The sequence below is a fragment of the Neophocaena asiaeorientalis genome, unplaced genomic scaffold (assembly GCF_003031525.2).
Source record: "Neophocaena asiaeorientalis asiaeorientalis breed wild unplaced genomic scaffold, Neophocaena_asiaeorientalis_V1.1 scaffold78, whole genome shotgun sequence".
In the NCBI taxonomy this organism is placed as follows: Eukaryota; Metazoa; Chordata; class Mammalia; order Artiodactyla; family Phocoenidae; genus Neophocaena; species Neophocaena asiaeorientalis.
This window is the reverse complement of record NW_020175018.1, coordinates 3216247-3240096: the sequence shown is the minus strand read 5'-3', so window position 1 is coordinate 3240096 and position 23850 is coordinate 3216247. Positions and strand designations below refer to the sequence as shown.

Below are 23850 nucleotides of genomic sequence, written 5' to 3'. Positions count from 1 at the left end.
CCATTCTTTCAAGCCTTCCTTTCTCCAGCTCAGTCTCACCCGCTCTTTCTTCAAGCACTCCACACTCTCCTCAGTTCCCTCGCATCCTGGCTCACCGTTGTCACCGCTTACGTAAAGGGACATTTAGCAGCCAAAGAGACAGTTTATAGAATATCAGACTGTGTCTTAGGCAGTTGGCAGCTTTCTCCCATTAAGTGTTTAAAACCACCCTGATATCTGACTTTCATGGAAAAGGAAACTGAGGTTCTGAGTGGACCAGGAACTTGCTCAAGATCACACAGCTAGTAAGTGGTGGGCCAGGACTGAAGCCCCAGCCTGCCGGATTCTGGAACCTGTCCTTAGCACCATGGCCTCAGGGCTGGGACTCAGGGAGCCAGAGGCATCCCACCAAGGCTGTTCACCGGCTCGCGAGTCAGTCTCTTCTGTGACTACGAGCTCCCTGCCCTCCTTCCCAGCAGCACCTGCAGCCTCCACTTCCTCCATCTGGCAGCCTCTCTGCTCCTCTCCACAGGGAGAACAACTTCATCAAGGACTTTCCTCAGCTGGCCGACGGGCTGTCGGTGATCCCGCTGCCGGTGGAGGAGCAGTGCCGGGGGGTCCTCTCCGAGCCCCTCCCAGACCTCCAGCTGCTCACCGGTAAGACACACATGCTGGACCCCTCCCCAGCCTCCCTGACCACACACACACCTGCTCTCCAGTCCATCTCAGCTCTCAGCACGTCCAGGATGGGCCCTGCCAAGCCTCTGTGTTCGTGAGGGATGGGATGGGAAAGGGACCTACCTACCATTTCTTGGACTCATGGACTGTGCAGAGCTAGGGGCTTCCCTGAGACTCCAAGCTCTGAGCCGAGGCCGGATTTACTCTCTTAGCAAACTTCAAGTACACAGTGCAGTATTATTAACTAGAGTCACCGGGCTGCACGCTAGACCCCAAAACCGCACTCATCCGGCGTAACTGAACCTCTGTACCCTTTACCCAACATCTCCTCATTTTTCCTGCCTCCAGCCATCCTACTCTCTGCTTTTATGAGTCCAACGTTTTTCGATTCCACATAAGAGTGAGATCATGCAGTTCATTTTTAAGTCGTTTTAAAATAAAATAAGTGGACCTCCCCCATCCCCACCCCAACCAGGAGCCTCTCTCAGTTGACAGCATCTCAGTTACACAAGCTGTTTTTGAATGTGGGCACTGGGCCATCCTGGGGGGGTGGGTATCATTCCTCTCGTGTTATAGGTGAGGAATCTAGACTCAGAGAGGTGAAGGGACCGATCAAGGTCACACAGTAAATCTGCCAGGACTAGAACCGGGTGCCATGGCTCCAGGTCTTCTGCCCTTTTCACTCCACTCTGCAGTCCATCCCCCAACCCCCAAGCTCCGTCTCTCCCCTACTGAGAAGCCCTCTTTTGCAGGCTCTCCTGAGGGTTGTATTTTCTGTGCCACTGCAGGATGCCCATCTGTTCCACCTCATCTTCTCCCAGTTTCTCTCTTGCCCTTTTGGGGGACTTTCCCAAGATGTAAGGACCCTGGCTCTGCTTTTGTGATACAGTACATTGTGGTTCTGCATTAGTGGTACAGACTCTTAGGATTATTTGTTTTGATTTGGGGATCCTTGGAGGTGTCCTCATAAAGGAGCTGTTACATTTTAAGAGTTACTATTTTTTGTTTTTTTTTTACTTACCAGAAAAAATACCCCCCCCCCAATCCCGGGACTTCATTTTACCCCTAATCCTTTGGTGGGGATCTAGGATAGAGTCAGGTAAGGTGGGGGTCAGAGATTGAGTAGGACTGGGGATGGGTTTTTGGTCAGGAATAGTATGCAAGGAAGTGAGTGAGTCAGTAAATAGGTATTTATTGAGAGCCTACTATATGTCAGGCTCTGTTTTGTCTCTGCAGGAGTGGGAATAATATAGACCATGGCCTTGACCTCATGAAGCTGACATTTCACTGAAGGGGCTTATATTTCAAGCTGGAATCCAGGAGGGACCAGGGATGGGGAAAGTGAGGGATGGAGTGATGATGACTTATGGGGGTGGCCCAGGGATGGGGTGAGGGGCAGGGAAGATGGTTTTCTTGATAATCAAAAGAGGTAGCAACGTTGTTTTGCTTTGTTTTGTTTCCTTTTGGACACCATTCCACCAAGTGCATCAACAGTCTGCATCAGAATATCTGCCTCCCTCTATTGGGGACGGCCCCTCCAAGCCTGCTCTGAATTAGGGCAAGCAATCATAGACGGGGCAGAGGCTGCCTGGGTGCTGGTGTCTAGTCTTCCTGTACAGACTGTTTTCTTTGCCCTGACTCAAAACACGGCCCTCTCCTCCTCTCCCACCCTCTCTCCTTCTCTCCCGGGTGTCTGCAGAGGAAGGAAAGGACAGGCAGAGCAGATAAACAGAGAGGACGTATTTGTAACAAAACAACCTCCCTCCAGTGGACATATCTTTGGGGATCATGAATATTTTACTTTAAAATGAAAAGAAAGCCTCTAAGAAATTATATTATTCCTGAGGCTAAGGGGGGGAAAAAAGTTGATAGTAATGGACAACTTTAATACTGCAGTAATGTCCAGGAAGAAATCATTTGTTCCAGTGAGATTCTCATTTGCATCTTGGTATCAAATATCTCTTTAAGTGCCTCCTCACCAGGGGACAAGAGAAAAGGACTGAAAATGTGCCTGCCATTTGCAGAGGATACACAACAATAACAGTAACTGCTGATGTGACTAGCATTTCTTTTTCACGTATTTTTTCCTGATTATAAAAAAGAGAGTCTGCAGCGCTTAGAGTACAAAATTTAGAAAATGACGATGAATATAAATCAGAAAACCAGGATCTTTCACACATCCACCACACTAAGTTAACCACTTGCTAACATTTTGTTGTGTGTGTGTTTGTTTTTCTCTGTGTATGTTTTGTCTGCACTTGTGTTTCACACAATGCATTCTATGGAACATGAGTTCCAGTGAAACCTAACAACGGGGCTCCTTGGTCAAAAATGTTTGCAAACTTATTCAAGGTGCTGAGAAATTATACAGCTTTTTTTTTTTAAATCTTTTTTAACTTTGTTTAGCCAATGTTTCTTGGTCTTGTTTGAAATGGTAACCTTTTATGTGTACGCACAGGTATTTTATGAGATGCCAAAGGACATCTTATGTTTCCATGTTAGGAAACCGTCTGTAGAGGGTGAACAAACATAAATTGTCAGATAGTAAATGTGTTAGGCTTTGCACATGGTCTCTGTCACAACTGCTCGACCCTGCTGTCATCGTGCAAAAGTAGTCTTAGGCCGTATGTGATGAATGGGCTGTGGTTCTCTGGCCTCCAGTCCACACGTAGGACATTTCAAGATGACCAAAGGACTTCCACTGCTATTAATTTATTTGAGTCTCACAATACGCTTGTGAAATAAGATCAGCCCAGGTAGCCATGGTATCAGATGGGGAAACTGAGGCACCGTGTATCTAGCACCCCATGGCAAACCGCCACCAGAGTTAGTGGAACCGTAAACCCATTCTTGCTTGTAGGGTAAAGGGGGCCATGTGAGCTGTAGAGCAGAGAGAAAAGGCGGGGTTGGGGCTGAGGTCAGAGGCCTGGAGGTGGAGTCCAGATAAAACTTCCAGCCCCAGAGAGAGCCCTCACTCTAGGGCCGAGCCTCTGTCCACTTAGAAGAGGTGGCTGTTACCCAGAGCCCAGGGCTGCAGGGTGGGCTTGTAGGGTGAGGCCTCTAAGTGCTGGGCTCACATGAGCTTCTTCTTCCCTCCCCAGGAGACGTCAGGTATGATGAGGCCATGGGTTACCCCATGGTGCAACAATGGCGGGTCCGCAGCAACCTGTACCGCGTGAAGCTCAGCACCATCACCCTCTCGGCAGGTGAGGACTGCCGCCCGCAGCCAGGGGACTTGGCGTGGTTCAGCTCAGGTCTGCCAAGGATGCTGGCCCTGGAGATGCTGAGGGAAGGAGGCCCCGCCCCACCCACCTACCCACTAGGGCAGACAGACAAGCAGGCAGGACAGTGGTGTCCACACACTGCAGCAGGTCAATGCAGTAATGGGGCCGCTGTCCATTCTGGGGAGTCAGAGAGGCTCCTGGAGGAAGGGGTGTCTGAGCAGGGTGTGGGGGATGAATAGGAGAGAGGGGCAAATGATAATCTAGGTGACACTTACATTCTCGAAGTATTTCAGGTGTGTGGATTGTATGAGTTCTTTCAGGCACTGATTCCTCTGGTTTCTCCTGGCTGATTTCTTTTCCTGCCCATTTCCTACTCAGCAGTAATGCAGTCCCTGCTCCCCTCCCCCCACCAACACACACACACACACACACACACACACACGCACGCACGCACGCACGCACACACACACTGCTCACACTTTGTCCACATGAACCCTGTGCTTCAGCTGATGGGGACGGTTTGTTGTTCTCAAAATGGGACATTTTCTTTCTTGTCTCTGTGACTTTGCGCACGCTGTTCCCTCCGCCTGGATCTCCTCGCACACCCTACACTACTCGGAGATGCCTCCCCCATTATCTATACCCTTTGGAATAATTCAAGGAACTCCCTGTGCTCAACTGCCTATATTAAAGCACTAACAAGTGCTTGATTCACATCGGAATCCTGTCTGTCTCCCCCACTAACCTAAGAACTGTGGGTAGGGCTTGGGTCTTATTTATTCCTGTACCTTACATTCCTGCACATTACTGGTGCTCCGTTTTGATGAAGGAATAAAAGATAAATGAAAACTGAAAAGTAAGGAAATGAAAACTGAAAAGATGGGGCCTGGCCTTGGGTTTTCTACCCTGACTCTTACTCATAACACTGCCACTGGGTTATTGTCCAAGTATCTTGAAATGGTGGGCGAGCTCTTTTCTCCTCTTTTCCCTTTCAATATTGCTTTGTTTGTGAGCAACATGGAACTCTTTTAGCCTGGGTATGGGGAAGTATAAATAGTAATTATGGCTGACATCACCCAAGTGCTTTATAATGTTTCATATCTTAGGGCTTACATCAGTCTCGAGGGGAAGGCATTCTTTATCACTTTTTTTTTCAGATAAGGAAACTGAGGGTCAGAGAGGTTAAGTAACTTGCCCAAGGTCACACAGCTAGTAAGTGACAGAACAGGAGCAGGGCAGGGATTTGAAGGCAGTGTTGTCTGCCTGGATAAAGAGCCACGGGCATCTCCATGGTGTTATTTACTACTTAACAGAAACCATCTCATTATTAACTCTGCTGCATTAATTACCCAGCTGCATGGGTTAACAGGTTGATGGGGAGGGGTTGTTCTAATCAAGGACCCATTCTTTGAGCCCTGTTTCTGTTTTTACCACCACCCACACCTTTACACCTGCGCTTGTGAATAACACTGCTGTGTTCCTGTTAGAACTACAAAGGTGTATCTACTTTAATTAATCAATAATGATGCTCCGGAGAACTCCCTTGTAAATCAAATGTTCGCAAATTGGAGCGCATTTTTAATGTCGAAGAAGAGCTTGCTCTTTTACATTTTAGTTTGATGTGGCACAGAATCAGTTGTTCTTATAATAATGGGCGTCGGTGTGCCTGCCGTGTCCGGGATCTGTGCCGTGAACCTGGCTGACTTGTGGGTGGGGAAGGGTGCATGTGCAGACTCAGAGACAAACAGGACAGACCTTCTGCTTTCAAGGTGGTGCCTGTTGAAGGTGCAAAGGGTAGGTGCTCCAGATGGTGGGAAAGCTTCTTGGGGGAGGGGTGACTTCCTGGGGCCTGAAAGCATGAGTGTGACTTAGGGAGGAAGTGGGAGTCCATTCCAGGTAAATCGTGGTGTGTGGGTGTGTGTGTGTGTGTGTGTGTGTGTGTGTGTTGAGAGTGTGGGAGGGATATACATAAAGAAAGAATGATGGAAATCCCAGATCACACACAGGAGAAATAAGAAAACTGATTTGGCCACAGATAAAGCCTCATGTATGTAGCTCATGGGAGATGACCTTGGAGGCCTGGGATACCCAGGTAAGGTCATTGAGCTTTATCCATAGCAGGGAGGAGCCCAGAAGGTCTTAAGGCCCCTGGAAAAATAGCTTGGTGACCTGCCTGTAGGAGGAGAAAGAAGGCAGGGGGGCAGTGGTTACTGAGTGAGTGCTGTGCAGGCCCCGTGCCAGGCACTGAGGACTCAGGCCCCTTTGGCATAGGACTAAAGGCAATGGAACAGCAAGGAGGCCCTTGACAACGGCAGGAGAAAGGACATAACTGTTGTTTTAGGGAGGCTGAGGCAGGGACAGAAAGGGAAGTGATGTTACAGGAAGCTAAGCCAGGGATCAGATATGAGGACACAGACTGTCTGCTGAGCCTGGGCCAGTGCAGCCCCCAGGCTCCAGCCGTGGACAGCTCAGGCCCTGGATAATTGGGTACATGGGAAGTGCGTGCATCCTGGGGTGAGAAGAGAAGTGGGTTGGAATCCTAGCTCCTCTGGCTGGAGGACCAAAGGCAAATCAGCTCCAGTTTATGACCTTTGACTTGCTCATCCACTCGACAGGGCTTATTATGGTTGGGACTGCAGTGCTGGGCTGAGGTTAAATTAGACAAAGTGTCCGGAACATCTAGCAGTGTGCCTGGTACACGCTAGGTGCTCAGTAGATATCAGCTTTGATTTTTCCTGGTTGCGATGTTCAGGTCGCCAGCTATAGGCCTTCCTCTGCTGTTGATTCCCTGTCAGTCCTAGTGTCTTGTGTGTCCACCAGCGAGAGCAGTCTTTGCAAAATAAGTGAGGGAAAGCTGTGCACATTTGGCTGACACCATGGTGATGGATAAAGCACCAAATCCAGGCTTGTCATTTGCCGGCCACCAGCCTCCCAAGCCTGACCACCTCTGCGTGCTGCTCCTCTGTCCAGGCTTCACCGACGTCCTCAAGATCCTGACCAAGGAGAGCAGTCGGGAGGAGCTGCTGTCCTTCATCCAGCACTACGGCTCACACTACGTCGCGGAAGCCCTCTATGGCTCCGAGCTCACCTGCGTCATCCACTTCCCCAGCAAGAAGGTCCAGCAGCAGCTGTGGCTCCAGTATCAGAAAGGTAAGCCTGGAGGGCTTGCTGGAGGTGGTTGCCAGATGCAGTGCGGAGGTAAGGCTGCTTGGCGGGAGATAACTGAGCTCCCTGGGAGCTAAATCCTGGCTCTGCCCCATAGAAACTGGGTGGCCTTAGGCAAGTCCCTGCCCCTCTCTGGGCTTCTCGTTCACTGTGGATGGAATGAAGGGCCGTGTGATGCTTTCTCAGGAGTCTTTCAGTTCAGGCATTTCCTGAGAGCCCGGGGTGGTGTTCCAGACTCCAGAACCCTGGCCTTCTACTGCACGCTCCTTGTTTCCCACTCTCTCCCCTTGAAACAACTGCCAGGGTCGGCGGGTGGAGGAGGCTGTGGGGTGGGAGTGTGTCTCCCTGACACCTTCTTCTCTTCAGGCTCTTGAAAGAACCCAAGAAGAGCTCTGGCTCCTTTGGGAGCAATCACCTCATGTCTGGGGGACAGTTTCAAGTCTCTGCCATGGACTTTTATCCTCAGGGAGGGTCAGCAGATCTTATTTCCCTCCGATTATCAGCTATTATCAGAATTGGAATTTCCCAGATGCAGGAGACCAGTCTGTGCCACTCCCCTTGGGAAATCCATTCCCTTCCCACCTCAGTTTTCCCTTCCTGTGAAATGGGTACTTTAGCCATTCCTGTCTCCCTCCTACATTAAAGGAAAGTGGTTTATGCAGTAGCATTTGGAGAAAGATGGAATTATGGCACACATGCATTATGTATTATAACAGGTCCATGTAGTCACAGCCCCATTTCACAGATGAGAAGATGAATCTCAGATAAGCCAACAAGTCAAGTGCCCTGCAGACACAGGTAGCAGGGTGAGGATCACTTCCTGTTACCATTGTTACTATTATTATCAATTAATTTGAAAAGAAAGTCTCTCGATGGTCGGAAAGGGTGAGGCGTAGTGTTAAAACGTGCTTGCACCTTCTCCATATGGACCAGCCTTCCTATCTCCAAGAACCAGATCGACCGTAACTCCTAAAACCACAGAATGTGGGAGCCACAGGGACCTGACAGGTCTCACTGGGCTCAGCACTCCCATTGCGTACCTGGGAAAACTAAGGCTGAAAGGGAAGAGGAATCTTTCTCAGAGTCACTCAGCTCCTCTGGATAGAGCCAAGACAGAGCGGGACGCTGCATACTCCCTGTCTAGCTCTTCTCATGCAGCCCCTCATCCCCAACGGGATGAAGCCCTTTGTCTTTTCCCGAACAATTCCCTTTGCGCTCTCCACCCTGTCATGGTCTCATCCCTACCTTTCTCGTGTGTGCGACTGTTTGGGGCACCGGGGGTGGTTTATAGGCGCAGGGGAATAATTGAGTTGTCTGGGAATAGCTCCGGTTTATGGCTGTGACAACAACAGTCTTTAAGGAAGTGCATTAAATCAATAGAAGTCTCATTGTGCTACCCTATAAATAAGGTGACACATCATTAAGCAGGGCAATAAGCTTCCGGACTTTGAAGTAATACAATTAGGTTATGTTTATAAAAACCTTCGCTCACTGTGGCCACTGCACCAATTTGCCTCGTCCGGCATTTGGGGCCTGGGACGCTGTGCTAATGCTGAATCCCACCCCATCTCCACCCTCGGCTGCTTCCAGGCCTTGGACTTTTTCACTCCAGAAAATGCTATTTCTTATATACAATGGATGCATGGAATCTATGGCAAGTAAGATGGGGACGAGGGCAGACAGAATGCTGAAACAGCAGCTGGGGACCCCCTTCAAGACTCAGAGAACCTTCAAGTTTTCCACAAACTTGCTGGGTGAACTTGGTACAGAAGCTTTTCCTTCTGGGCTTCCAGGGCAAAGGTACCTTTCTTTCTTCCCTCATCCGTGCTCGATCCCAGAAGAGCATAGGGATACACTGAGGCCGGCTGATCTGTGTGTGTTTCTTTCTCTCTGTCTCTACCTGATGTGACCACCTGGATGGTACATCAAACACTGTAGTTTTACTTTTAAATTTGCAAGTGATGCTGGGGAGGAGGTGGATGAGAACCTGGGAATTTGCCCACGAAGGACAGAAAGGACTCTGGACTCAGAGATAGTTGGTGTGTGTCCCTTCTCTCCCCAGCCACCTGTGTGTCATTGACATCTATATGTCAACTGTGTGTCACTGACATCTGTGAAACCAGGGTTCACTGGGGACCAGGTCAGGATGAATCTGGGTTTGGAAGCTGATCACTCTTGGGGCAGAGCTTGTGGGAAGAAGACGGATTAGAACAGTGTCGAAGTGGGACAGACAGGATTTCAAGTCCCGATACCTCTTCTCACATCCCTGCCAGGAAGCCTCAGGCAAAGTAACTTCTAAGTTTCAGTCTCCTTGTTTGGTAAGTGAGGGATAGTAATTTCCTTACAAGGCTTTTGGGAGAATGAAATGAGAGAATACAGGTAAGACACATCGCATGCAATAAGTACATAAAAAACTTAATGTGAAGTGACGTTATGGACATCAGCTGAGGATTGTAGTCCTGGCCACAGCTCTTGCTAATGTGTGGCCACAGCCCTCATTTCTCCCTGAAAAGCACCTGTGTCACTAGTCCCTGCAAATATCCTTTCAACCCAGCAAGGGTAGAGGGTGGAGTGCTCCAGGATTCTTTGAAATCTATGTTTAGACCCAGATGGTGGTTTCTTCTTGGTAGGAAAGGCCAAGGCTGAAAGAGCAGGCTGTGAAGAGACCAAACAGGGTGTGGATAAGAACCACGGACATTGTACAGCCCTTCACAGTTTACACACAGCCTTCCTTCGGTCCTCCCACCTACCCCTTGAGGCAGAGAAGGCGCAAATACTCACCCTTTATCTTAGAGAAGGGAAATCTGAACTTAAAAGAGATTGGGGGCTTACCAGGGCCACACAGTTTGCTACTGAATGAGCTGGTGTTTAAATTCCAACCTGAGCCCACATCCAGTGTCCCCAGACATTAGAAACAAACGTCCCAGCCTTTCCAGGTTCACTAATCACGGGGCTCTGGCCACTGTTGTGATCCAGCCACTAGAAGTCATGGAAAGTCAAGGGAGTTGGGGTGATTGTCCCTGATTAAAATATCTCCCACAAGTCATTCATTAACCTCTGGTTCACTGGTACTTCCTAAGTGCTTCTTCTCAGCAGACCTCACGCCACATGCTGGGGCATTGCGGTAGGCAAGACATGGGTGCTGTCCTCACGTGGGTCCAGCCTGTATTAGCCTTCCAACATTTTGTCATTCTTGTGATAGACTTTTTTTTTTTTTAATCTACTGATAGACGGCTGGAGAAAGGCAGGTGGCTGGGCACGTGGTGGGGAACCCAGTCACTGTCATACGATGGCCCATAACTTGTTTCATGTACCAGTTCTGATTCGCTGGGGAGTGGCTTTTCTAGACCAGTGTGTGAAGGTCACTGGGATCACTGGGAAAGAACGCTGAGATCAATGAACAATATCTGCTGTTTGCAGAAAGGGAGAGTGGTTGTCCATACCTTTGTACTGTTTCCCTGTAATAGGGCAAAATGAAAGCTTGAACAACAGACCCAGCTTCAGATGGTGATTCCAGAGAGGCACTGGGCATGCCAACAAGAACTAGAAAGATCCAGGCAGGGAGGCGGGGTTTCCTATCACCAAGTGGATATTGTGGGCATTCCCCCAGTCTAGAAGGGACTGGAGCAACTGGACAGGTCAATTAGATGGTACCAGCCAAAGCCTGGAAGAGCTGGACCTTAGAAGGCAACTAGAATAGCTTAAGTCATCCCCAGAAACTCCAGCCCAGGTATGATTAGCTTGGAAGCTGTTCAGCCTGTCAGGTTCCTTTAACCATCACCTCTGCTCCCAGGCCGTGCTCCAAGCACCACGTCAAGTTTTTAGTTTCTTGCCGCAGCTTAATATTTTCACTATATGCTACTGTTTTCCTGATGCACCTATATTTTGAAAAGCTACTTTTCTCCTAATTGGGGCTTCACTTCACTCTTTGACTTAATATTCACACATTTTTCCTAGCCATGACCTCGATGCATGAGTCTTATATCATGATTAAGACTCCCTGTATAAAGTTACCCTTCTTCTGGCTATCTTGGATAAAGACTTCCTCATTTGCAGATAAAACACAGGTTTTGCAGTCGACGGACCTCGGTTCAGATCCCAGCTTCCCTCTTACAAGCTGTGTGATCTTGGGCAAATCGGTTCACACTCTGAGATCTACTTTCCCATATGCAAGATACGGGATCCAATGACAGCATAGACACACCAATGATGGACTTATTTATCTACCACTGAGCCAGGCATCTAATTACTATCTTGATCCAATCCACTCCCTCCACCCATGGCTGCCGCATACACTTGGGTAACCGTGATCCCAGATGTGTGTGTGTAGGTACACACGTGTATATGTCGGGGCAGGGGGAGATACGGCTGCCACTTTACTCCACTCTCTTGTCAGTTGACTCGGCACTAAGGACAGGGGTAGACTGGACTCAGGTGGAGAGGGACTGCTGGGGTGGAGCCAGTGAGGGAGGGAGCCTTGGAGCTCTACTAGGGAGGTGTCTGTGACACCTGCACTTCTGTTAACCCTTGTCATTCTTTATTCAGAGGGGATAGTGATGAATGCAGAAATTATGAGTCTGATAGGTTTCCTGAATTTTCAGTTGCTTCTTTTTCACGGAGAAAGTGACTATGGAAGGTAAAGGATGTGTGCATGTAAAGGAATTGTTCGTTCTGTGTGTGTGTGAGAGAGAGACAGAGACAGGGACAGAGAGAGATAGAGACAGAGAGAGACGGAGAGAGATTGACTGAGGGAAATAGGAGGAGACAGAAAAACAGAGATAGACACAGGGAAACCAAAATCCACAAAGAGAAATGAAGAAACAAAACGTGTAGAAGAGAAAGTGTATGCGATTAATGTGTGTTTTCCAAGTTTAGAGACTCGGTGACCCTGATGAAAGGACATTCTCCATGTGAAGGTTGAACTGCTCTTGAGTTTAGATTGGGAGAGCCTATAACATAGAGATGTCCCCACAGATAAATGCCTGTTGCCACCTTTAAGAGATGTTTTATCTCTATTTTAATTTCCCAAGACTGTCCAAAGGAATGAACTTCTGCATTTCCATTTGAATTACGATGCCCTTTTGAACGTCACCTGAAACATTCCTAGATTACTCTTTAAAGGAATTCTGGCTGTTTGAAAGGCACCTCAGGGGTTGGGGAGGGGGGAGGAGAAGGGAAAGATGTAGTCAAATGTCACCTCCTTTTGTGAGGACAGGTGTAGCCCAGGGGCTGATATGAGCTGGAGAACTCTCCTGGGCTTTCTGTTTCCTGAGGGAACTTGCTTCAGAGATGCCAACCGGACATGAAAAGAGTCAGTCTCAGAGCTGAGACCTGCACGGGTACTGGTCTGCTTCCCTGGTGAAATCATGTGGGGGCAGTTTTCAGTTCCCATTTGCTTGACCGTTCATTAGCATTTGATGGCGCTGACCACTTCCTGCTTGAGGCACTGTCTACGTTTGCTTCCGTGGTACCAGATCTTCCTGGTTGCTCACCGTCCTTCCTGACTGTTCCTTCTCTGTCTCCTTTGCTGGCTTATTCTCCTCTGCCAAACCAGTCAGTATGGTTTTGCAGAACTGCCCATGTCTCTGTGGGGACTCTCAGCCATGCTCTCTGTTGCCATCCCTACGCTGATGACTCCCATTTTATAGTTCAGCCTCCAAGCTTTCCTCTGATATGTGCTATCCCGGTAGCTCTCTGCCTGCCCAAGCTCTGCCCCACACAGCCTAGAATTTTTCCAGTGTTCTGGTGAAAAGCACCTGTATCTCTTTAGAGGCAGAGCCACAAACCTAGAAATCCTCAACATTCTCCCTCTCCCTCGCTCCCCCCATTTCCAAACCATCCCAAGTCTTATCAATTTTAATTACCAAATAGCTTTTGAAATTGCCCACTTCTTCCCACCTCACTGCTGCCACCATAATGGCTTGTCTGGACTCTAGCGTTGGCCCCCTACCTGGTCTCCCTGCATCCAGTCCTGTCCCACATCAATCCAGCTGCACAGCCCTGAGGACAGTCAGAGTTCTCCAGAGAGAACCAACAGGATAGATGGGTAGATAGATAAAATTCTCTTTATTATATAATATATGAACATATATATGATATATATTCATATGATATTTGTGATATGTATAATATATATGAAAGCTATATATATAATTGGTTCTGTATCTCTAGATGTATGTATGTATATATACACACATATCCATCTATATATATATATATATACACACACACACACATATATATAGAGAGAGAGAGAGATAGAGAGGTTTATTATTAGAAATTAGCTCATGTGATTATGGAGGCTGAGAAGGTCCAAGCTAAGATCTCAGCAAACTGGAGACCAAAAGAGCCAGTGGTATGAGATCCAGTTCCAACGCCGGCAGGCTCTAGAACTAAGAAGAACCAATGCTTCAGTTCGAGTCCAAAGGCAGGAAATGATGGACATTCCAGCTCAAATACTCAGGGAGGTGGAACTCCATCTTACTCATGGGAGGGTCAGCCCTTGTTTCTATTCAGGCCTTCAACTGATTGAACGAGGCCCACCACATCAGAAAGAGCCATCTGCCTTACTCAGTCTGCCGATTATTTTGCCGAAAACACCCTCACAGACACATCCAGAATACTGGTTGGTCAAATATCTGAACACCTCATGGCCCAGTCAAGTCCACATAAAAATTAAGCATCGTGGGTTGTCTCTAAAATGGAGATCCCATCATGCCCTTCCTTCCATGAAGACTCCTGGGTGCCTTGTCATTGCCCTGAGGCTAATTTCCAAACTCTTCCCCACAGCCTCAGGGCCTTCTCAGATCTGCTGTGTCCCCAGCAACCTCCTTAGCCCCGTCTGTCTCCATGCTCTCTGACTTCCAGTCACATTGAGCCTCGTACTCCTTAACTATCACTTGGGTTAAAGTCTCAGCCTGGATAAGGTCCCAGTGAGCTGATGGGAGGTGACTGAGTATCCCTTGCCCGTCCCCTGGCCCCTTGGCCTCCATGCAGCTGTTTGTAGGATAGGTCTAGCTCTGGGCGGGTGTTTTTTCTTGGAGAGGACAGGAGGACATTAAATACGAGCTGGACACTCTCGAGCCTGCAGCACGCCAAAGGAGACAGCCAACTTATTTCTCCTCAGAACCATGCAAAAAGACGATACAGGATGTGGTTCATTAAATACAAATAGGCCCACGAGACTGCTGTTTCTACAGATGAAATGACCAAAAAAAAGCATTTGTTCCCCGGTTTAGATTGAGTCCGTCTGGAACGGAACACCCTAGTATTTTTCCTATTGGAGCGTCCCAAGGATAATAACCCTCCACTTGTGCTCGGCACAGCGCACCTCACAAAGCATTTCCACATACGTTATTTCATCCAATTTACTCCTCACAACCAGCCTGTAAGGTGGGCATCGTTATCTGCATTTCACGCTTGAGAAAACTGAGGCTCCGACGGGGGAGATGATTTACGGGAGTTCACCCCAGGGAACTTGGCAGAGCAGGGGTTTGAACGCAGGCCACTTGCAGCACAAAGACCTTGCTTGTCCACCTCTATCACAGCAACCTCAGAAACCTCTTCAGATGTTGGCATCAGACCCAGGGGAACTGTTTGCTTTCCTGTTCTGTCTCTCTCATCCACAGTTGAAAGAACTGGGGAAAGCTGAGACTCGGAGTTTAGTCCCTCAGCTCAGGCAGGGGTGGAAGGACTCTCTTTATTCACCCCCTCTGCACAACGTGCTTCTCTAGCATAACTTAGGAGCAATGTTATAAGGTAAAGCCAAACCACAAAATATCAGGGCTGAGAGAGGCCTCAGCGGTCATCTAGCCAGACCTGAGTTTCCCTTATGTGTCAGTTATGATCAAATGGTAGTGAAATGCTGCCTGGAATACTGCACTGAAAGAGATTCTGGGTCAGGACCAGGCTTGGTGGGGTCGAATCGCTTAGCAGTATCTGTCGTGAATGTGAGAGTAAGAAATGGTGAGTCATGTGTAAGGTGTTTTCCATCCCCATCTAGGTCAGCTATTCCCACTCTACAGATGGGAAAGTCGAGGTCAGTTTAGGTAATCCATTAGGACCCGCCACTGCAAAGGGGGAAATTTAATAACCAGCTAGAGGCATAATTTGGTCTTTCTTCACCTGAAAACCTACAGCAAATTCAAAGACTCCTAGTCGCCAAAGCCCCCCACATGTTCATAGATCATGGAGCCATTCATCTGGCAGCGTGCCCATTTTCTTATTTCAGAGTTCCTGCTCACACAAAAACACATGCACAGGGCTTCCCTGGTGGCGCAGTGGTTGAGAGTCCGCCTGCCGATGCAGGGGACACGGGTTCGTGCCCCAGTCCGGGAAGATCCCACATGCCGCAGAGCGGCTGGGCCCGTGAGCCACGGCCGCTGAGCCTGCGCGTCCGGAGCCTGTGCTCCGCAACGGGAGAGGCCACAACAGTGAGAGGCCTGTGTACCGCAAAAAAAAAAAAAAAACAAAAAAAACACATGCACAAATAACATCATTTCCTGAACCACTGGAGACTGTCCCCATTGTCCTAGTTAGGGGACGCATTCAGAGATTGACACTCTTGATTCTCTTCAGACTGGGGCCAGACCACGCTTGTTCCCCTATCACAGTCCCATTCCCAGGAAGGTCTCACAGGGACTCCGGGAGCAGGATTTTCGACAGGACCCTTCGCTCACATCAGTCTTGCTCTAAGAATGTGGAATTTCCCTGGAGGTGAATATGGGGCTTTTGTTTTCTTTCTGTCTTCAGCCCCCTTCTGAGAACGAAATGGTCTGGAGGGAACACAGATACCCAGATGGAAGCTTTTGCCTTCCCAGGCCATTATTAGCAGGTGGAACTTTCCACCCTGAGGGCAGCCTCACGCACAGTTTCACACCACAGGGCGTCTTCCCTCCCCTGTCTCGCATGTTCCCTTCGTCCTTTCTCAGCCCCCAACTTTCCACAACAGTGCTCTGAGCCCCTAGTATATGCCAGGGCCTGTGTCTGGTGCTGAGGACGCCATGGTGAATGAGACATGCTCTCTGCTCTCAAACAGCTCACAGTCAAATGGGAAAGATTTTCAGCAGGTGAACAGATGATTACAGCCCTTTGGATACATGCTGTGACAAGGAAGCATAAGGCCCGCGCGCGCGCGTGTGTGTGTGTGTGTGTGGTGTAGGGCCAGGGGTGGAGGAGGCAAGGTGGGGAGGTGGGCCCCTAACCACCTGGGATGAGCTGGGAATTTCCCTGGAGAAGATTCTAAGCCGAGCCCTGGGGAGTGAGGGCATTTGCCATCTAGGGAGGTGGAGAGGGATTGCACAGGCAAGATGCAGGCTGGATGTGTGGGGCAGCCTGGCAGGTGCTGAGTCCTCCCAGAGCAGTTGGGAGCAATAGTGCCTGAATCCCCTCCGGCATTCCTGAGGGTTGCCATTGGCTTCTTTGTTAGAGCTTTGTAAGTCTTTGCGCCTCTGCTATTGGCTCTGTCCACAGCAGAGAACTCTCACAAATAGGAGAGGCTGAATCTCCAAATGCCTAAAATTAAATGAAAACAAGGGACCGGTATGGGAGGTACCAGAGGAACCGTTGGAAAAACATCTGGACCTTTCAGGTATGAAATGATACGAGATCATGTGATTTATCAGCCCATAGTAGGAACTCAACATGAAATCAGTCATTCTTACCCACTCCTTATCAGAGGTTACCTTTCAACAAATAACAGCATACAAATCAAGCTGTGTGTGAGTCATCCGTCCCATTTGCCAGATGTGACTTAGGGTTTTCTGAGCCTCAGTCCTTTTATCTTTAAAATGGGCCTCATCATGCTTGCCTCACAGTATTGTTATGAGAATTAAAAGAATCGACGGTTGTAAAGTGATTATCGCTGCACCTGACATATAAGAAGTGCTCAGGAAATGCTAGCTAGTATTATTATCATTTATTACTGTGAGACACAATCAAGTTAGTGGGGATGCTTATTACTAAACAAAAAGCAGAATGACGTATCTCTTTCCAGCCCTGACTACAGCAGCCTAAGATATAAGCCCTCTCCTGCCAGACCTTCTAACACCATGGCTGTTTGTCTCTTGTTGGTCTGCCAGCTTGTGAATTTTAGTCCTGCCTGAGCCTGGAGGTGGGAATAGAAGGCAGAGTTATCAGAAAGCACAGCCTGGAGCCCAGCGGTGGAGCACAGGGGAGCGTGTTTGCACAGCCAAACACCAAGCTTATAGTGGTCAAGAATGTGTAGGGGTGTGTTGGGGGGAGGGCGGGGGCCGGGTGACAGAGGAGTGGGCAGCAATGACTGACTTGTTTCCTGTTTCTACTATGAAACAATCAATCACACGATCTCACACTGTGTTTGTAAAATCCCTGTGAGGTCCAGGTTATTATCCTTATCTTCTAAATGAGAAAACTCATGTGCTCAAGGTCATGTGGCTTGGTAATAGACAGAGCCAGGAGTCTATCCCAGGACTGTCTGACTCCAAATTCCACATACCCTACTGCCCCCCTGTAATAACAAAAGCCAGTGGTACTGAGAACCACTAAATGGCAGGAGATTCGCTGGCACTTCACATACATGATCTCATTTAATCCTCCAAACAGTCCTCTAAAGCTAGTATCTTTATGCCTGGGAAACTGAGACTCAGAGTGGGTAAGATACATAATCCAAAGGTACATAGGTGGTGAAAGGTACTCTCTCTTGCCATCTCTTTCTTCCATCCTTTCTCCAGCCCTCTCACCATTTACTTTTTACTATTATTTAACCACAATGGCCACTCCAACAAGTGTGTTCTCCCTGAGAGGCCTTTCTCTTCCTCCGAAGCAATTAGAAGTACTTGGTCACGAAGAGTGAGAAAAGAGGCAGATAGACCAACGTGATTCCAGCCTGCATGATGTCGGCCTGCTGGCTCCAGATTCTTGTTTCCTAGCAACAACTTGGCTCTGGGTCAGGGTGAAGGCTTTGAGGCAGGCCTTAGAGGCGGACTTGACCAGTGATCCATTGGGTTGGAGCTGGCCTTGGCTGTCTTCATCTGACACACCAGCTCTGTGCCCCAGGGGTGCCTCCTTAGGGTCCTTGGGATCTGCACTTCTGTCTCCTCCCATTCCACAGGTGTTCAGGGAGATGGAAGACTCCTTTTGGAGCTCTTGGCTCAAGAAGTCCCTAAGGTCTGGGGCACCAGAATCACTGACACTTACAACTGAAAAAATCCTTAATTTAATAACTCTATTAATATAGATAATGAAATGGAGTCCCAGGGAGAATAAGCAACATGCTCAAAGGAATTATACATTAGTGACAGGATTAGGACTCCAACCAGTTCCTTCTTCTCTCTTCCCCATCAAAGAAAGTGTGTTGAGAGGCAATTCAAGGGACCATGTGTTCAAAGGTACATCTTTTTTGTTTGTTAACAGCTTTATTGAGATATCATTTACATACCACACAATCGAAGGTGTCTTTCTGAGCCTTCTTTGGAAGCACTGGTGACTTTGCACCAAGACGAAGTTTGGGTTGAATTTCCAGAAAGGAACACAACTTTTAATTATTTTATAGCTGAGAAGAGTCTCTAAAGAAAGTGAAATCTGAGGGAACCACTCCTCCCAGTTTTCAACCACATCCCATTTTTCTACGGCAACTAACAGTGATTCAGCGAGGCAGCTGGTGGGAGGAGCAGGTGGCATAATCAGCTAAATATGACCCAGAGTGTTCATGTGTGTCAACATAGGAGCTAAGCTGACCCCCTGCCCTGGTTTTATCCAGCAACTGTTGTAGCGCCTGCTTTGTTTCAGGTACCGCGCTACATGCTGCCGATGCAGCGGCAAATTAAAAGTCGCTCTGCCTTCACAGAGCTCAGTCTAGCCTTAGAGAGGGGTAGGCAACAAGGAAATCATAATGCAATGAGTCAGTGCTACAAGGCAGAAATACAAAAGGTGGTGTGGACACCTGACTCAAACCGTGTAGTGGACACCTCAGAAGACCCAGAAGAGGTAAGATTTAGGAGACACTGGTGGGTAGGGAGAGGGAAAGTGTTTTAGGTAGCATAAAAGCAAGGACTAAAACGGCCTAGAGAGGGATGGAAGCAGTGGTGAGATAAATCTAGAAAGATAAATAGGTGGGAATAAAATCCCACTGGATACGTAGACCGTGTTAAGGAATTTTTCCTTTTACCAGGAGCATTTTAAAGTCATTTAAATGTTTCATGTAACATTATTAGCGCTTACGTTTTAAATCTGACTCTGGCGGGTGTGGGATTGGGCTTGATTTGGGATGGGAGGAAGTGTAGTAGGTAGGATGCTAGATTAGATTCAAGATCAGTTAGGAAGTTGTAACAGTGTTTCAAGAGCTTAAATTTAAGGTTAGTAGGAGCTTAAATTTTCATAGTTATGAGAATGAAGAAAAGAATAAAGGGATGTGAAACATATTAAGCTGCTAGTAGGATGAGAACTTTATGATTGTATAGTGGGAGGTGGGAGGTGAGAGGTGAGGGAAGTGATGAGAAATGGTGCTAAAGTTTCGGGCCTACATGCCCGAGTCGATGGTTGTGTTCCTTAAATGGAACAGTAGCAGAACAGCAGGTATTGGAAAGCTGAGTTGTCTTAAATACGCTGAGTGTAAGTTTTCTAAGGGATATCTTCATTGAACACACCAGCCCACGGTTGGCGCGCCAACTGGCAGTATAAAGTGGGCAACTGCATATATACCAGTCAAAAGGAAGAGCTGGAAAATGCAGGTTTGAGACTTAGTTTCATAGGTCATTGAATTCATAGGAAGAAAACATCTCCCAGCATAAAAGTAAAGTTCCCCTTTTGTAACTTGTTTCCTTAGGGAGCTGCTTTTCCCCCTACCACACCCAGTATTGTTTCTGATGTTTTATTTAGAGAGGCTTTATCTCATTCAGAGAGAGGCTGTCCAGGCTGCCCATTTTAGGCCACCTTTTACTTGTGTAAGATGTATGGGACATATTTCACCCTATTTGACAGTGTCTGGGTCCATCCACATCTCTACAAATGACCCAACTTCATTCCTTTTCATGGCTGAGTAATATTCCGTTGTATATATGTACAACATCTACTTTATCCATTCCTCTGTTGATGGACACTTAGGTTGTTTCCATGTCCTGGCTATTGTCAATAGTGCTGCAGTGAACATTTGGGTGCATGCATCTTTCTGAATTATGGTTTTCTCTGGGTATATGCCCAGTAGTGGGATTGCTGAGAACCTACTGTATAGCACAGGGAACTCTACTCAGTGCTCTGCAGTGACCTAAATGGGAAGGAAATCCAAAAAAGAGGGGATGTATGTATATGTAGAGCTGATTCACTTTGCTGTATAGTAGAAACTAACACAACATTATAAAGCAACTACTCTCCAATAAAAATTTTAAAAAGTCTACGGGACATTAAGAATAGTCCTGGTACATATTAAGTAGGCTGGAGTTAATATCCCCATTTCATCGAGGAGAAAAACAGGCATATGTGGCAATGGTCACCAGAGCAGAAGAGAAGAATACATACTTTCAGATTTTTTTCCTTTATCATTTGCACCTTTCATTTAGCTAACAATTAATTAACCTTTTTGGAGTATCCAGGGTATATGTACCATTTGTATGTGCATTGTACATTTCTTCCAGGGTATTAATCAATGAAAGTTTTATTCTCCTAGATCCAGCCCCAGAGTCATGGATCAGGTGAGGTAACACACATGCCTGCTCCCTCTTTAGAGTGTAATATTTTTAATTTAACTTTATTTTTAACATTTTTACAGAGTCATTAAATTTGTCAAACAAGTTTCAGATTCCTGGGGCTGAGAGATTTAGAGAGTTATTATTTTTAAGTGTAAATATTAAATGTCATTTCACAAAAGCACATGGTTTTATTCATGTGGTTGCTCAGAAATTAAAATTATACAGTTTTTTTTGTTTATCATATTATGACGTTGTTTTTAATATTCAACTCTAAACGTTTGTTGTCACTCTGAAGTAGGGGGATGGACTCCCAGCCATTATTTGGTTCAGATGATGAAACAGATGATGCTACACACACACATCAAGAGGATTTTAAAAGATTTGTCACCCATGTAATGGAGCTTTCTGGGGAGAGCAAAGATGGCTCTCAAGCAGGTCCAAAAATGGCTTGAGAGAGCAAGGAAAAGAGACTGGCTTGGCTTTTATATAATGGCAAGTGGGGTGGAGTGAGGCTTGCATGGTTTGAACTTCCCTCTGGCACCAGAGGTGGGAGCACTTAGGCTTGCCCAGGTGAGGGGGCCAGTGGGGAAGGGGGAGTAGCGGGGCTTGAAAGCTGGCAGAGATCAAGCATCAAATATGGAGTCAGAATTTTTTTAACATACAAATTTTTTTTTTAACATAGGGCAATGGCCCGTCCCTTTTTGTGAGTTATTTTGTGAATGTTTGTATGTCCTCAAAGAGCGTGTCAAATTAACGTCTTTGGAAGAGGGTGTGATCAGTGTGATGGCATTACCGTGCTCCTGGAAAAAGTTGGTTGCATTAAGATCTTGTCTGTAAAGATTGTGTGTGAAGGCATGGCTGTTGAGGTACCTCATGGGTAGCCAGGTAAGGGGGGGATTGTGTCCCTTTGAAGTTGAAGGCAAACTATGTGTGAGAGGCTGTTGAAATAGGCACTGAACATGACATATTAGCCAAGTGTATGAGTGCAAAGTATTAACCAGTTATTGATTGGATGGAATTTATTATTTCAATAATTGGTATAGAAGCATTAATGGGTGGGGCCTCAGCATTAAGGTTGCAGTAATCCATTGTGAGGTTTCATTCAGGTTTAAGAACAGGGTAAACTAGGCTGTTAAATAATGAAGCAGTGGGGATAATCACTCTTTTTCTAAATAGGTCTTGTATATGGATTTTAAACCTCAAAGGTTCTGTTTAAAATGGGCCATATGAACTATTTTAACTAATGGGGGAGGGCAGGGTCCATGTCGTCCCATTTTGGTAAGCCAATTGTAAGTACCAAAACTTAATTCAATTTTAATTTATTACTCATTGGGTCAGAGCAGCCATACTCAGTATGGAATATTTCAAGGTAATGAGTGTTATGGCTATGGGGAATTTAGGCAAGGCATTAGTTCTGATGATTAAGGTGAGGTATACCTATTTGTCTTCCTTACATATCCTGAAATGTCCTTAGTAACTCCCTTAAGATTATAGGGCGTACCTTGTTTAAATTTAGGGGAATTCCCACACGTAAATCTAATTTGAGCCCCAGTATTGATTAAAGCCATGGGAATTTGGTAATTAGTGCATTTCAGCAGATGTTAAAAGCTAGTTCAGAGTTTAGGTTGTCGAGGTGCAAAAACCAATTAGCAATCTTCGAACTTTTTTGTTTTTTGTATAAATTCTTTCAGTAAATTTTGGAATTCTAATTGGGTCAAATTGGGACCTCTATTTGAGTTTTTTGTTTGTTTCCTCCTCCTGTATTCACTGTTTGTTTGTTTTTCTTTTGGTGGTTACTGTATATAGTTTTGTGGTGAGGGGCCGGGGGGAGTCCTCACTACCCTACTCATAAGTTTCTTCCTCCAGAGTTGCACATCTGTGTCATCAGGATTAGGGTCTCCCTCATGGCAATAACCTTCATAGGGTTTAAGGATCCTGGGCTTAAACTGAATTTGAATTAACACCTCAGCTATGCAACAAGGGAACCATGGATGCTCTTCTCTATAACCCTGAAGGTCAGGATCTTTTGTTTTGGCCAACAGTGACATAGCAGCAGCAAAGACATTTTGTAGAGTCCTAATGAGCCATCTGCTTTTAGAGTGTAGACCACAACGGTCCACATGGTGACTGCTCTTCCTGCACATGAACCACCACCAATAGACCCATAGATTGCATAAGGTAGCAGTATTTCCCTGAGCACTTTATAGAATGGGGGCAATGCCTGGTTGAGACAACCAACCAGTAGTCATAGGGCAAGAGTCATTCCCCTGAAGTCACAGCTTGTGCTGGAATCTAGACACATGATTCCATCTGAGACACAGATAGATCTGGACCAAGACACATGACCCAGGGCCACTTTGCTCTTGCCCCTTAACGCCAATTATCGTATCTTCCAACTCAGTTCAGTTAAACTTATAAGAGAGGCATGGTAGGGCTCAGCAAATACAGCACAGGCTGCACATCTTAAAGTGCAAGGCTGCCAGCGGGCAGTGCCTCAAAAAAGCTAGCCAGTTAGCAAAACCAAAGCAAGAGAATAGAGAGCCCCTGGGATGGTGGTCGTTGCCTAACACTGCTTGTTGTGCCAGTTGTGTGGTTATCCCACAGAGAAGAGGGGGACCCACCCAAAACTTGGTTCAGATGTTGAGATTGATGATGCTATGTATCCACCAAGTGGGTATGAAAAGATTTCTAACTCACATGATGAGGGTTTCTGGCGAGAGCAATGTGGGCTACCAAGCAGGTCCAGAAATAGCTTGAGATCAGGAAAAGGAGGCCACATTGGTTTTTATGGTGGCTTGAAGCTGGGGCTGGGGTGAGGATTCCCATGCAGGGGCTAGGACTTGTGTGGTTGGGACTTCCCACTGGCACTAAAGGTGGAAGTACTTGAACTTTCTTAGCAGCATGTCCAGATATAGGGCAGAAGATAAAGAGAGAATGGTGGGTTTTGAAAGCTGTCAACATCAAACATCAAAAAGGCAGTAAGACTCTAGCACAAAGTTATGTCGCTGCGATTGCAGAACTCATTTGGCTTAGGCTTTTGAGGGGGAGCAACTGGATATTATTTCAGGATTTTATTTTATTATTTTTTTTCTGAGACAATGTCATCAGGCATTCCCAGTAAGGAGGTATGTTAGAATATTGGG

At 47.0% G+C, this 23850-nt stretch overlaps 1 protein-coding gene across 1 annotated transcript in view; it reads left to right on the top strand.

Moving 5' to 3' along the window:
- Window positions 1-23850, top strand: part of ASTN2 (astrotactin 2) — a 614159-nt gene that overhangs the window by 367853 nt on the left and 222456 nt on the right. Inside the window, exons 11-13 of the mRNA XM_024762620.1 lie at window positions 512-636; window positions 3759-3863; window positions 6852-7031. Of these exons, the coding sequence (XP_024618388.1) occupies window positions 512-636; window positions 3759-3863; window positions 6852-7031 (410 nt within the window). The remainder of the gene's footprint in view (window positions 1-511; window positions 637-3758; window positions 3864-6851; window positions 7032-23850) is intronic.